Here is a 15371-nt window from a genome sequence, read left to right on the forward strand (position 1 = left end):
TAAGAAAGTGACTCACACCACTGTAACTTTAACACGCCCATATCAGTAGTGTAGACTTGTTGTTTCTACGCAGTACTTGGTACGAGCCCTTTTTTTTATGGATTTAACCTCAGTGGTAGCATATTTTGACGATTTCTTTGTTGATTTTATAGCGTTTGACGACTTTTCAGTGCAATTTTCACCGCATCTAATTTTTTTTCCCACTCGTACTTGGTACGAATGCCACGATCTTACGTGATATAACTTAACCTATTCATTTTATTACGTGCTAAACTACACGAGAGCCTCTACGTGCTTTGACCTACTTTAGAGAGTAGTACAATCAACCCGGTTGACAAACTTCAAGTGGGGTTCAGTGTTGCCAACCCAAGAAAATTTCACCATGGTGATATTTTACAGGCGAAGCTAACCTACCAATAGGAGTTGGCAACACTGATTAGTTGCTTAACAAACCTCTTGTTTTTTAAACATATGATATTTCACAGGCGAGGCTAACCTAAGGTGGAATGGTACGTTCTGGAAGGGTTCTTTGACCTACTTTTTATTTTACGACGTTTTACGGACTAAACTAACCTACAATGAGAGAAAAATGGAGAGAAAAAAGCTCTGGCATCACTTTTTAAGCTATTTTTTACCTCCTGCAATTTTGCTCTTATGCTACCTCGTCCTTTGACCTACTTTTGAAATGACTTACGACATTTTCCTATAAGTCTGCTGTCTCCTCTTACTGTAAGGTCCCCTCAGTGTAATCTACTACGACCTGCTCTCAGCGTAATCTGCCACGACCTAAAAATACGATGTTTTTTTAAAAAAAAACTCATGTGCGATCTTCTACAATGTGTGGTCCCCTCCTGCTACGACCTAGCGGGGACCTCTCTCCTACGATGTTTTTGGCCCCCCCCTGCTACGATGTTTTTCTCCTCATGATGCAAAAAAAAAAATGGTATTGTAGCGGTATTTGAAATCGACTGTGCTGCGTGAAGGGGGAAAAAAATCTCTTCATGTTCACTGAACAAATAGGAGAGCTGGAAGAGAGTACTTCCTGGCTTTTCATCGAAAACGGGGCGCGATGTTCAGTTCAGACAATTGGAATGGGGGACTAATTTTCGGATGCGGATTACGCCACATCGCATCCCTTATAATCCGAAAGCTCTCTACCGTGGAAACTTCCATATCATCTAGAGCGACTGTTCTGAACGCGATATTTAAAACTGCTCTGTGACCCTCTCGTTCTTCACGTCGTACGCGAAGGACTTCTCTGCGACCAGGATGACGCTGCACACGGTGTCCTCGGGTAGCGCGTCGCGGAACTCGCAGACGACCTAGATGTTGGTGCGATCGTTGACCACCACCTGCTTCCGCTTCGTCGTGTTGATGACGAACATCGGCCTGTGGGTTTTGAATTCGCTGGGCGTGTAGTACATGTCGACGTTTCCCTCGGTCACGCGCTTGTAAGCGGTGTAAGCTTCGTAAAGTTTTAGGTAATCATCTTTGGTCATGTCGACCTCTGTTTGTCAAAAATTCGAGATATTTGCAATTTAAGATTTTTTTAACGCTGTGGACTTAGAAAATTTTCGATTGATGAAAAAAATGGGTTCCATGACGACCTATATTCATTTTGGTGTGGGAGGACAGAGGACACCGAGACTCGACCGACGCACTAAACCCGACCTTTCTACGACTATTCGTTCAAACGTTACGAGTGATGAAAATTTTGGAGGGTGGGTTAACTTCTTACCCCTCGACCCCAGGACCACCTAAACTTGGTACACGTATTCTACACCTCCAAAATCGACAGGGGGTATCTAACGATACCGGATGGGGGTGTTTTTCGATATATTTTTTCGATAACTCTTACCAATTTCGAGATATTTGTAATTTAAGATTTTTTTAACGCTGGACGGTAAACGTTCTTATACGTTCTTAAACGTTTCAACGTTTATATAAGAACGATAAAACGTACTGTGATACTCATCTTCACGATTAGTCAAACGTATCATTCATTCGCTGTTGGAATCTGTTTGAAACTCCGTAGAGGACGGACGTGTTTTTCGAGTGGTGCTATTTGCGACGTTGCCGGGTGACAGCTCTTAAGATGGGGACGGAGCTTGCTGTGTGGAGAGCGCGTGTGGGGCGATGGAACGCCCGTAGATGCTCAAGTGCTGGGAAATCCTTCGACGTACATAAAGGAAACGTGCACACAGAGACGGCCATTTGTGCCATCCTGCTTACCATGCTGCTAGTGATAGGCGGTTTGAGTTGAACCCGGGTCCAAACTCGGGAGACGAATTGGACTGCATCTTGGACAAGCTTAAAGCTCTGGACAGTGTACCGTCGGCTATCAAAAATATTAATGACAAACTGGGAACACTACAAGAGGTGTACGAGAAGACGGCGAATATCGAGACGGGGTTAGCATCCATTGGAAGGAGGCTAGAGGAGCTCGAGAGAGAGAACCACTCTCTGCGGGAGGAGAACGAAGATCTGTGGCGTAGGCTTTGTGCAACGGAGGCTGATGTGGACAGAATCATCGGCCACTCGAAAAGGAACAACCTTATTTTCGATGGCATGGAAGAAACTGGCCGTGAGACGTGGCAGCAGTGTGAGGACAAAATCAGGAAGCTGGTGAGGGAGAAGATGGGGGTAGAGCTCGACCAGGAGGCTGTCGAGAGAGCTCACAGGCTTAATTACAAGGTTGCCGGCTGCAGACCCATTATAGTGAAGCTGCACCATTACAAAAGGAAGGAGCAGATATTGGCGAATCGGAGGAAACTACGCGGCACATCCGTGTACGTAAGAGAAGATTATTCACCCAGAATTGCGCAGCAGCGACAAGTGCTCACGGGACACATGTTAGATGCCAGGAGGGAAGGGAGACGCGCGTACGTATCTTACGACAAGCTGATTGTAGACGAATATGTTTACAAGACGAACGACGATTGCTCGGACATTATTTGTGTGGGACAACGGAGAGGACGCGACGATCTGCGTGGTGCTGCCGGAGAGGGCGGAAGATATGGCAACAGCGCAAACGGAAGGGATAATGGAGCCTCTGGAAGCACCGACAGGTTGTCTGATGGACAAGAGGATGACATCGGCACGGGAGAAAGGCGCCCGCAGGAAACAAACACCGCCGGGGGTACTGGTGCTTGGGGAAGGGGGTTAGTGAACCGGAAAGCCCAGGAACGTTTCCAGGAATTCAACCCAAGAGGAGATCCCAGGTTGCGGAGTCGAAGCAGGGGAGGCGTGCCGTGACCTTTGGACCCGGCTGTAAACGAAGGGAGCATCAGGCAGGAACCAGGTGAGTTTATGCGACATTTTGGAGAAGAGGGGGTGGGGGGAGGTGAGATTGGTGGCGAACCCCGAGCGTTTTCGGAACGGGTTTTGAAAATTCTTAGCTGGAATGTGGGGGGCTTGCAGGGCAAACTTTCTCAGTCTGAATTCTGTAGATACGTCACCGAATTTGACATTGTGGTATTTGTGGAAACGTGGTTTAGCACGGCGGAGACGCCGCAGGGTCTGGGAATGGTGGGGTATGCACAGATCATGAAGAGACGGGCTGGGAGGGGGCGGTATCCAGGGAGTCTGATGGTGCTCGTGAAAGAAAGCCTACGGGCACAACTGACTAAAATAGAGATTGACTGTAATGGGATTCTAGGCATGCACCTGTGTATAGACAATATTAAATTATGCTTGATTGCACTTTATAACCAACCCGTCTCGTCCAAGTACCACAATGACAGATTCTTCGAGCGAGTAGCTGATTTTCTGCACCTTGTCGAAGATAAATATCCGCAGACGGACGTGCTGTTGCTGGGGGATTTTAATGCGAGAATTGGAGGGGAGGATTGCACGACGAACGGGGAAGAGGGGGGAGGGAGGGTTAGACGAAGCCTAGATCAACAAATAAATGCGGAAGGGAGAAAGTTGCTCAACCTGGCGGAGAGTTTTGAACTAGAGGTCATGAACGGGAAATACGGGAGGGATGTCGAGGGAGATTTCACATTTGTGTGCGAGGCCGGGATGTCTGTGATTGACTATATTTTTTCAACTTGCGGATTGGCCAATAGGGTGGCGGAGTTCTATGTTGATGAGCGGACAGAGAGTCGGCACTTCCCGTTGGTGCTGGAAGTGGAGTGTCCGATCACGGTTAATTTTAATGCAGTGGCGATTCCTTGGCAGAAAGAACAGGAAACCTCGATTCTGAGGCAATATAAGATTTCAGAGGAGGGGCTAGAGTGGTTCCAACAAGGGTTGCAAGATGATATAGCGGTTATGCTTACGAGGGAAATGGAAAGAGCGTTGGGCGAAGGCGAGGTGGAAAGAGGGGTCTCTTTATACTACCACATCATAATGCGAGCAGCGAGGCACATGTTGCGGGACACACGTCAACAAGTTCCCAGCAAGGCTGACACGTGGTATAATGACGTATGTAAGATGCACAAACGAATATTGGATCGATCTCTAAGGCAATTCCGTGCTCGCAAAACTGAGCATTCTAGATTAAATTACTTAGAAGAACGCCGGCGTTACGCGCAAGTTTTGGAAAGGGAGAGGGAGAAGTGGGGGGAGAGGAAAGTGAGGGCTCTTCAGGAGGCCATCCAGGGCCGGGATACGAGGAACTTGTGGCGGATTATTCGCAACCTGCAAGGGAGTCGGTATACAATAGGCAGTATCTCTGCACGGAGCTGGGAGGATCATTTTCTCAAGCTGCTGGAAGGGGAGGGGGGGTCAGGGGCTATTCCAAACGAGGGCAGGTTCCTGGGTACTTTTGTTCCAATCCTTGACGAAAGTGTGTCGAGGCTGGAATATGATGCGGCTGTTCGCTCGCTGAAGACCGGCAAGGCGGCGGGTATCGATGGAATCGGACCAGATCTCGTGAAGGTGCTGAATTGTAACGAGCGATTGGCAGAAACGGGAAGGTCTCTGCTCAACAACATATTCAATAGTGGAACCTTCCCCAAAATATGGAAAACGAGCGTTATTTGTCCTCTTTACAAGGGGAAAGGGGATGTAAATGATACTAATAATTACAGAGGTATTTCTCTCCTGCCCGTGTTAAGGAAAGTATATTGTAGTATTCAGTACAAGAGATTGAGAAAATGGGCCGATATTTTTGATAAACTGACCCCCCTGCAGGCTGGTTTCAGGTCCAATTATAGCACTATAGATAATGTTTTTGTCCTGAACACATTGATCCAAAGCAAGTTAAACGAGAAAAGGGGAAAATTATATTGTTTTTTTGTTGATTTTGAAAAGGCGTTTGACTCTATCAATAGGCAAATGCTGTGGGGGAAGTTATGGGACATGAGGGTTTCGGCTAGAATGATTAATACGCTAATGAATATGTACAGAGGGATCAAATTTTGTGTCAAATGTGGGCAGGGGGTGGTGTCTGGGCATCACGAGAGCACGGTAGGCGTCAAGCAGGGATCCATACTTTCACCTTTACTTTTAATTATTTTTATTAATGACGTTGCTAGCTTCGTGGGAGAAGAAGGAGCTGAAACACCGGAGATAGTCGGGACACCGATACCAATGCTTCTCTATGCGGATGATCTCGTTTTAATATCAAACGAAGTACAGGGGTTACAGCGGGGATTGAACAGACTTAAACAATATTGCACAACATGGAAGTTGAAGGTAAATACACGAAAAACTAAAATAATGGCGTTCAAGAAAGGTTATGTTTTCGCAGCAAAGGAGCGGTGGACCTATGGGGATTCCGAGCTTGAAAGGGTCAAACGTTTCACCTATCTAGGCATCACGCTGAGTATGGAAGGGGAGTGGACAAAGCACATCGAAGGCAGAAAGAGAAAAGCTTGTTATGGGCTGGGCAAGGTAGAGCGATTCCAACGGAAAGTCCCTACAGTCAGTGTGAGATTGCTGGACCAAATTTATGAAGCAACGGTGAAAGCAACCCTATTTTACGGCGCGGAACTATGGGGGAGGGTAGGGGGGCGAGTAGCAAATCAGATATAAGCGCGATTTTTAAAACAAATACTGGGAACCAGCACGAGTGCAAGCACGTGTGGCGTCCTGAGGGATATGGGAAAACATAGGGAGGATGTCGAAGCGAGGATGAGATGCTTCAAGTACTGGATGAAGCTGGAACAAGGGGCCGGAGACTCCCTGAAACAACAGTGTCTGCGAGTTCAGATTGAGGAAGGGTTCGCACGCCACTGGGCAAGTGGGATTAAGGACGACTTGTACAGAATGGGTCTGGGGGAACTGTGGGAAGAGGTGAGGGGCGGGAGGTGCGAAACTGGGATGTTGCAAATCATAAGGGAGAGGTTGGTGGACGGTAGCAGGCAAGACATCATGGCAGAATGTAGGGAGAAGGTAACGCTCGTCGCCGCACAACCGCCAGGGGTGTGGGTGGAATGGGGGGAGAAAACGATATATTGATACGTGTACGTACCAGCAAAGACGTGGATTCGCCTGGTTCCTGCTAGGGGGTGGAGGCAACACAAACTCAAGGGGCCGGACGGTCGTGCCATTTGCACGTTATGCGGCTCACATCCTACACGAGTGTGTTTGGTCGGCACCCCTCAGACAACGCAAATGGGGGGACAGTGCAAGGGACAGCATTGAGCAGACCATCCAGGTTATATGTAGGGAGGAGAGGAGTGGTGTAACGAATGTAAATATCAAAGCCCTGGGCTCCTATTTTCATGCAGTTTGGAGGGAGCGCAGGAAACTGCTGCAAGGAGTCAGTGAAAGTGAAGGGTATGGAACAGCAGGGGCTCAAGCATAGGTGAAGAGTGTAATGTAGTGTTGTGAAAATGAACAATCTCAAATGCAAGAACAGGACCACATTGCTATTTATATATGTACATAGTATGTAATTATTTTCCAAATGTTTCTGTTTATAAATGTTTCTGAATGTATGATAAATGGGGTGCATGTTTAAGGTCGGGGTGTTTATGTAACAATATTGTAAGATACGCACAGCCGAAGGGCTCGTATCAATATCAATAAATATCATATCATATCATATCATTCGCTGTTCATATTTTCTATCCTTAAATTCTAATAATTATGTATTTTATCTAACAACAGATTAAATTAAATACTAAACATTATCGAGAAGCAATTTCTAAAACATTATACTAAAATATTAGCATTATAATAAGTGTCCTTCCATAGCCATTTCAGTCTTCTAGAGAGAAAGAGAAAGAATACCATAACAAGTAGCTTGTAACATTTTAAAATATATCCTACCATATTCTACATATTCAACGAATTCATTTGATTACAATGCAACAACATTTTATTATTACGTCATATGTTTCAATATTTTCATAGTCATCCAAACGTTTGACAGAACATTTTTTTAGTTACGAAGATAGGAAGAGCAAAAAAGTGGTTGAATAATTTCGAGAAGTATTTCCAAATAGGGGACAGTGTTTTAATTTTTTTCTTTCTTTCTTTCGTGTAACCACTATGTTATCGATGGGAACAAGGCAAGACCAACATTACCCACTGTACTTTTTCAATTTTTGAATAATCACATGTTAGTTATGAATGCATTGTTGACATCCTGTCTGATCATATATGTGTTTGGGTTGAGGCTCCGTATCTACCTGCAACATTTCTTTTCTTCTTTTTCTTGTTATATGCTTTCTATATTGAACATTAGAAACAACACATTCCCATTAACAGTATTTCATGTTATGGAAACATTTAAGTCTATACGCCATCAGGGTGTGGGATTGCAACAACGTTACAACTACGTCATTCGACAAAAAGCCAGAATCGGTATTGTTATATTTTATTGCTCAGGTCATTTCATTTTTTAATATGTATAGCTATAGGTAAACATAGTAACTTTAACTTAAGCCCTCAGAGACGTAAACCAACAAATATACACCTCTGTTAACTGCCTTGTATTTGGGGAGGGGGTAGCTGTTGGTGCAATACACTTTGAAGTTTTGTTTTCTAAGTGCCACACATCAATTTCATCATAATTATCATTATTCATCTTCATCGTTGCCATTAGCCAAAATTGCCTCTTCTTTTTTACAAATTTTCGTACTGATATCGCCTTAGCAGATTAACAGAAATCGTCTGAAGTTTGAACTCGTGACCCCTCCCAATACCGTTGCAAGCTTATTTGTGATTGTTCTCCTCAATTATTCAAAGTACCTCACTTTCATATTCAAATACACTCAAGTAAAAAGGTTCATATCACATTAGTGATTTTAAATTGTATTCTTGGGGGCCACTTTCTAACATTGTTGCCTGATATTAAAATAAGCGAAAACACTCTGCTATGCTTAATAAAAAGAAAACATCCATTCATCGCCAGATTGTACAACTGTATAGGTCGAGGTTCATAAGCCTCGTCCATCTCATTCTAGGGACTGCATATTTTGTATACAGTTTATAGGTGAATCACAACACAGGTTATAACTTATTATTTAGGTTGTTAACAATATCATCAGTAAATATGAGAATTCTTGCTGTGAAATTTCTATGCTGTTTAACCTAATAGAATTCAAATCCCTGAGAGAGCCAAGTACTGAGCTTAAGCATTCCATATTAGCAAAACCTTTATACGTACGTATTTATAACCTCAATTTACTAATCAAGAAATCCCCCTTAGCCAACCAATTAGCACATTTATATGACCTTCTATAGAGGAAGAGGACATGACATTTTCGAGCCGGTATTATTGATGTGACATTCTTAACAGGTTAATGCATCAATCTTTACGCAAACACTTAGGAATATTTGGAATGCAAACAATTCTTGTGGCCGCGGTGGCTCAGTCGGTAACGCGTCTGACTACCATGCTAAAGGTCCCGGGTTCGATCCCCGGCCGGTTCAAATCCGGGAACTTTTCTAACGATGGAAGCGGCCCCGGCGCCAACCCAGCGTCGAATAACATGGGTACCTGGGGGAAACCCTGGGGGGTAAAGGCGGTCAGGGGCGTAATGCTGATCACATCACCCCCACTCACGACCGGATCAAGAAAGTGTGGGGCGTTACCCCCACACCCCCTATACGCCTTCATGGCGTGGTGCTATGTACAGGGGAACACTTTACCTTTACCTTTACAATTCTTGTGACAAAACAAATAATTGGGAAATTCTTTTTAACCAAGCAATCAACACAAATCTCTCTTTTTTATAGAGAAAAAGGAAGATAATAACATTCCCGAGACAGTATTATCGATGTAACATTCTTAACAAGTCAATGCCTTAATGTTTACACACATACATAAGCGCATCAATCTCTACACAACCACACACACACACACATATACAACAATATTTGGAATGGAAAAAAAATTCTCAGAAAATTCCCCTTGGCCAAGCAAATCACCAGTTACATGACCCTCTCTCTCTCTCTTTTCTCTATAAAAAAGAGAAGGTTATGACATATCCAAGCTAGTATTATTGACGTGACATTCTTAACAGGTCGACGTCACATATACACACACGCATGCAGAAGTTGACTTGTTCACCGAGTTCAGATGTTTACTCATTGATGACTCCGTCGTTGTCGTCTATCAAAAACCTAAGTACCTTTCAAACAGTGAGAGTTATCGAAAAATCTCCCCTTGTCGATTTTTTTTGGTGACGTAGAGTACGCGTAGAGAGGTCGGATTTAGTGTGTCGGTCGAGTCTCGGTGTCCTCTGTCCTACCATACCAAAATGAACATAGGTCGTCATGGAACCAATTTTTTTCATCAATCGAAAATTTTCTAAGTCCACAGCGTTAAAAAAATCTTAAATTGCAAATATCTCGAAAATGGTAAGAGTTATCGAAAAAATATATCAAAAAACAACCCCATCCGGTATCGTTAGATACCCCCCCTGTCGATTTTGGAGGTGTAGAATACGTGTACCAAGTTTAGGTGGTCCTGGGGTCGAGGGGTAAGAAGTTAACCCACCCTCCAAAACTTTGATCACTCGTAACTTTTGAACGAATAGTCGTAGAAAGGTCGGGTTTAGTGCGTCGGTCGAGTCTCGGTGTCCTCTGTCCTCCCATACCAAAATAAACATAGATCGTCATGGAACACATTTTTTTCATCAATCGAAAATTTTCTAAGTCCACAGCGTTAAAAAAATCTTAAATTGCAAATATCTCGAATTTTTGACAAACAGAGGTCGACATGACCAAAGATGATTATCTAAAACTTTACGAAGCGTACTCTGCTTACAAGCGCGTGACCAAGGGAAACGTGGACATGTACTACACGACCAGCGAATTCAAAACCCACAGGCCGATGTTCGTCATCAACACGACGAAGCGGAAGCAGGTGGTGGTCAACGATCGCACCAACATCAAGGTCGTCTGCGAGTTCCACGACGCGCTACCCGAGGACACCGTGTGCAGCGTCATCCTGGTCGCAGAGAAGTCCTTCGCGTACGACGTGAAGAACGAGAGGGTCACAGAGCAGTTTTAAATATCGCGTTCAGAACAGTCGCTCTAGATGATATGGAAGTTTCCACGGTAGAGAGCTTTCGGATTATAAGGGATGCGATGTGGCGTAATCCGCATCCGAAAATTAGTCCCCCATTCCAATTGTCTGAACTGAACATCGCGCCCCGTTTTCGATGAAAAGCCAGGAAGTACTCTCTTCCAGCTCTCCTATTTGTTCAGTGAACATGAAGAGATTTTTTTCCCCCTTCACGCAGCACAGTCGATTTCAAATACCGCTACAATACCATTTTTTTTTTTTGCATCATGAGGAGAAAAACATCGTAGCAGGGGGGGGCCAAAAACATCGTAGGAGAGAGGTCCCCGCTAGGTCGTAGCAGGAGGGGACCACACATTGTAGAAGATCGCACATGAGTTTTTTTTTAAAAAAACATCGTATTTTTAGGTCGTGGCAGATTACGCTGAGAGCAGGTCGTAGTAGATTACACTGAGGGGACCTTACAGTAAGAGGAGACAGCAGACTTATAGGAAAATGTCGTAAGTCATTTCAAAAGTAGGTCAAAGGACGAGGTAGCATAAGAGCAAAATTGCAGGAGGTAAAAAATAGCTTAAAAAGTGATGCCAGAGCTTTTTTCTCTCCATTTTTCTCTCATTGTAGGTTAGTTTAGTCCGTAAAACGTCGTAAAATAAAAAGTAGGTCAAAGAACCCTTCCAGAACGTACCATTCCACCTTAGGTTAGCCTCGCCTGTGAAATATCATATGTTTAAAAAACAAGAGGTTTGTTAAGCAACTAATCAGTGTTGCCAACTCCTATTGGTAGGTTAGCTTCGCCTGTAAAATATCACCATGGTGAAATTTTCTTGGGTTGGCAACACTGAACCCCACTTGAAGTTTGTCAACCGGGTTGATTGTACTACTCTCTAAAGTAGGTCAAAGCACGTAGAGGCTCTCGTGTAGTTTAGCACGTAATAAAATGAATAGGTTAAGTTATATCACGTAAGATCGTGGCATTCGTACCAAGTACGAGTGGGAAAAAAAATTAGATGCGGTGAAAATTGCACTGAAAAGTCGTCAAACGCTATAAAATCAACAAAAAAAATCGTCAAAATATGCTACCATTGAGGTTAAATCCATAAAAAAAGGGCTCGTACCAAGTTCTGCGTAGAAACAACAAGTTTACAGTACTCATATCGTGCCGTGAAAGCACATAAGGAATGTGGAGTGATGTAGGTCATAGTGAAGGTGATATGGTCAACATCATGCTCCGGGTGCTTATTCCTCAAGTGTTTGCTCTAGTCCTATTATGAGAGGAATGTTGAGCCTCATGGGAATGTTGCTTATGTAGAAATCACACGAAGTACTAAGACAATGACCATGAAACAAATACGCATGTTGCATCATGGTAGTACATATAGTTGTTTCTGGTCAACAATAGGGAAGAGAAGACAGTAATGTAGTGTAACTAATGTGTTCTCAGTTCAATTCAAGGAGGGTAGTAGCGTTGCTAGAAGTTTCGTAAAGTTCGAATACGTCTGTAAATGGGCCATTACTTTTTGAAAATTTGGAATCAAGGCTTTACCAATCCCTCCCTTGGCACATCATTGGCGGTGGTTTGGGATTGAGATGAACCCAAATTGTATGAAATAACTTTATTAATACTAGTATTGAATTGTATATTATTGCATAATAGTGCCAGAAGGAAAAAAAATATTTTGAATGTAGAGGCAAATTAATTGATTAGGAGCTGAAAATACCTAATTGAACAAGTTACATTGTTTTTTTATTCTTCTTGTTGATAAAATAAATTAAATCTATCAATGAATACAACGGAATGATACTATTGTAGTTTTCTTGAATCATCTTCTTTTAAATGTTATTTTATTTAATTTAAAAGTATATGACATTGTTCTAAATGCTATATGCAGATCAAATTTTCTGTTTTGCACATAGCACTTATATTTAAAGGCAAGTTGTGCGTTAGCGATCAAAGTTAGTGCTAATTGTCTATATTGCAAAAATAGTTTGTTTCCTTTGTCAGAAATTGCGGTTATGGCTCATGATCCAACTTCAAACTGTAATTCCAATTCAAGTTAGCGTATATGTGCATGAAGTAATCTAATAACAAACTTTGCCAAACTCGAGAATAGAAAACATTTCCGTAGCTATTTCACCAACAACACAAAATTCTCAACTTGCTCTCACAGGGCTAACATGTTGCATCACCGCTGCGCCAGCCCTCCACTTGTTCAATCTAAGATTCCATCCGGCGGCCGTTTTCCCTTACAAAACGCATCGAGCACTGCGGGATGGAGATGCATTGCGCCTGCTCCAGCCACCCCCTGCACCCCCAGCGACTCCCCATAACACAGACGCTCTCGGGATCCACTCCAGAGTCGAGACTGGCGTCATGGAGACACAGCATCTCACAGGAGCACGTCGGGGAAACATCTTGTGATGCTCGACTCGTAATCCAGGATATCTTCCGAATTCTCAGAACGTCGTCTCCATTCAAGAGCCCAAGGACTCGCTATGTAGATCACTGGGAGGCTGCACTGTGTAGATGCTTGGGATGTGTCGTGTCGCGTGTTCCGGTGTCTGAACTCACGACTGCTGGGATATTTGTGGGAGGATGAGCACGTGCGTCGTGACCTTGTGAGTGACAGTTGACAGTTGCGTCATGTTCGTCTTCCTGCTCTTGGTTGTGGCTAGCGTGTGTATCTGCGCACCCGTCAAGGAGGAGAGCAATAAGAAAGGTAGGAGTTGCAATTATCTTGTAATTACACTATGTGAAGAAACCATTTGTATGTTTCTTATAATTCTTCCTTTTAGGCTAGTGGTAACATTCTGCATGAATCATGATCAGTCAAAATTGACGAATGGATACACTCACAAAGGCCTGGACTCGAACACGGGACCTTTGGTGTCGATGTTCGTGAGTAGACCACTCGGCCATTATGCCTCAGAACACGTACTACAAACCCCCTTTCATTTCACAGAGTAAGACGTAATAATAACATATTTTGAAATATATTGCACAATAGATAAATTCTAAGCAAGAATAGTACAATAGAAGTAGTACCAGTGGAACCAATATGTTTAGTAGCAATTATGCACCGCTTATCCTGATCAATATGTCCGTATAACAAGCTTAAAATCATTGATATCTTAAAATCAACTGATACCAATCATTCAATTATGTCAACAAACTAATTTAAATCAATTCCCATTGGCAATAACTTTCCCACCATAATGTGTTTGTTATTCATCATTCAAACACAAAAACTGTTTGGATTTCTAATTGCCATATCACATAGTTCTTGCCCTTATTTAACATGTTTCTAAATTTATTAAATGATATGTGTTCTTGTGATTGTTCCATCGTCAATTTCATCATACAACCACTCATCCTCATCTTTGCGATTGACCAAAAGTGACAGAAGAGCGAAGTATAGTAAGCCAAATCAACCAATCAATCTATCTATCTATTTAAGCTAATGGCCATGATGAGGATAGATGATGATTAGAAGAAATCGATGAAGGGACACTCTCAAAGGAACGTGCATGCTCAGGCGTGATCTTGAACCTGAAGCAATGGAGGAGTTGACCAATTTGTTATTTTATGTTGCTTTTCTACCTCTAGCGTTAATCGAGACAATGAGGATGAATTATGAATTGATGAAATAGATGAAGGGGAAACACAGTGATAAATCCATGTCTTAACCGAGATTCAAACCTAGGACCTCTGGCTTCGTTGGCGGGAGAGAATGAAAGTAAGGAGAATAATCTAACAATGTTAATTATATAAAATTGACAAAGGGACAAACACAAAGGAGCACTTACGTCGAGATTCGAATCTTGAATCTTCGCTGAGGACTTTGTGATTCAACATGCACGGCCAACGAGGTGTCAAACTGGGCGTAGCATGATACCAAATCATGGGATCATGTCTTCGAATTTCACATAAGAGATTCCTTTCTAATAAAAACAATACTATCGTTCACTCCACGATAATAATTAACCCACATAATATCACAGTACAGCAGATATTAATAAACGAAATACTTTCTTGGAAACAGAATATTTTTTTGCGTCATATAGTGGAAATTAAAAGCAACAGCCATGAAAATCAAATTCCCTAGCAATCTTGACACATGAACCATTCAGGAATTATTCTTGATTTAATTATTCCAGTATTATTAGGATATTAAAATACATTATGAAGACTAATGTTCACTTGTTTCAAATCACGACGAAGTAATTAATTCATGCGATTTGGAAGGAAGTGAAATGAAGAGAGTTACAAATGCGAGTAAATGAATCTAGAGAGACACGATGGAAGAGATAATGCAGAACTGAATGCTGCAAGATTGGTTGTGGGGAATGGAAATTTAAGTTCAATTATCCACAAGAAAGATCTCATTAGAGCCGCGTTATTGTTTCCTTAATGGAGCGAGCGAGCAAATCTGCGCCGGATTAGAGCCTTCTGCCTCGCGTTGCCGTTAATATCTCCTGCAAATTCAATTAAATTTTAATTTATCGATCTTTCAAGATCAATGAGCTTGTTTCTATTTCGACGTCGAGCGTTGGTGGTGGTGGCGGTATGAACAAAAGTGTATAAGCTATGTTGCTTTATCTAAATGAACCAGATATGAACTGAATACAGATACCGTTGCCAAAGCAGATCTGGGGTAATCGGGTTGGTTTTCACGCGAGTTGTCCTGATTATCTGCTCGAGTTTCAGAGAATCGTTTCACTGCGGTTGCTGTCGCTTTGGGCGTTCACTCTATCCAATGGAGTTCTTCCGTCTTTAAACACTAAACAACTCTAAATTTCAAAACATGGTTTATTTTTAAAATTCATTTATGTACTTAGAACTGCTCCGAAAATGTTGATTTGCCTAGTAACAATGATCCTGGGAAGGATAGAGACAGACACCTGCAAGGGAGGCTAATTGTGACATGTGTAAAAAATTTATTGA

General features: G+C 42.7%; 2 protein-coding genes across 2 annotated transcripts in view; both read left to right on the forward strand.

The window, feature by feature from the left end:
* Positions 1–3525: 3525 nt before the first annotated feature.
* Positions 3526–12848, forward strand: LOC145998386 (uncharacterized). Its single transcript, XM_083134790.1, has 2 exons — positions 3526–5038; positions 12598–12848. The coding sequence occupies exons 1-2, from the start codon at positions 3526–3528 to the stop codon at positions 12846–12848; spliced, it is 1764 nt and encodes a 587-aa protein (XP_082990916.1).
* The window catches only part of hig (locomotion-related protein hikaru genki), a 137089-nt gene continuing 134526 nt past the window's right edge, over positions 12809–15371 (forward strand). Inside the window, exon 1 of the mRNA XM_083135009.1 lies at positions 12809–13146. Within this exon, the coding sequence (XP_082991135.1) occupies positions 13071–13146 (76 nt within the window). The 5' untranslated portion in view covers positions 12809–13070. The remainder of the gene's footprint in view (positions 13147–15371) is intronic.

Source organism: Lepisma saccharinum, chromosome 14, assembly GCF_977018435.1.
Source record: "Lepisma saccharinum chromosome 14, izLepSacc3.1, whole genome shotgun sequence".
Taxonomy (NCBI): domain Eukaryota; kingdom Metazoa; phylum Arthropoda; class Insecta; order Zygentoma; family Lepismatidae; genus Lepisma; species Lepisma saccharinum.

What these genes read in the sequence shown, in the direction of transcription:
- LOC145998386 (XM_083134790.1), top strand. Translation starts at nt 3,526, where the DNA reads ATGGTGGGGTATGCACAGATCATGAAGAGACGGGCTGGGAGGGGGCGG. An exon ending in TGATACTAATAATTACAGAG is followed by an intron (nt 5,039 to 12,597) that starts GTATTTCTCTCC and finishes TTGCTCTCACAG; the next exon opens with GGCTAACATGTTGCATCACC.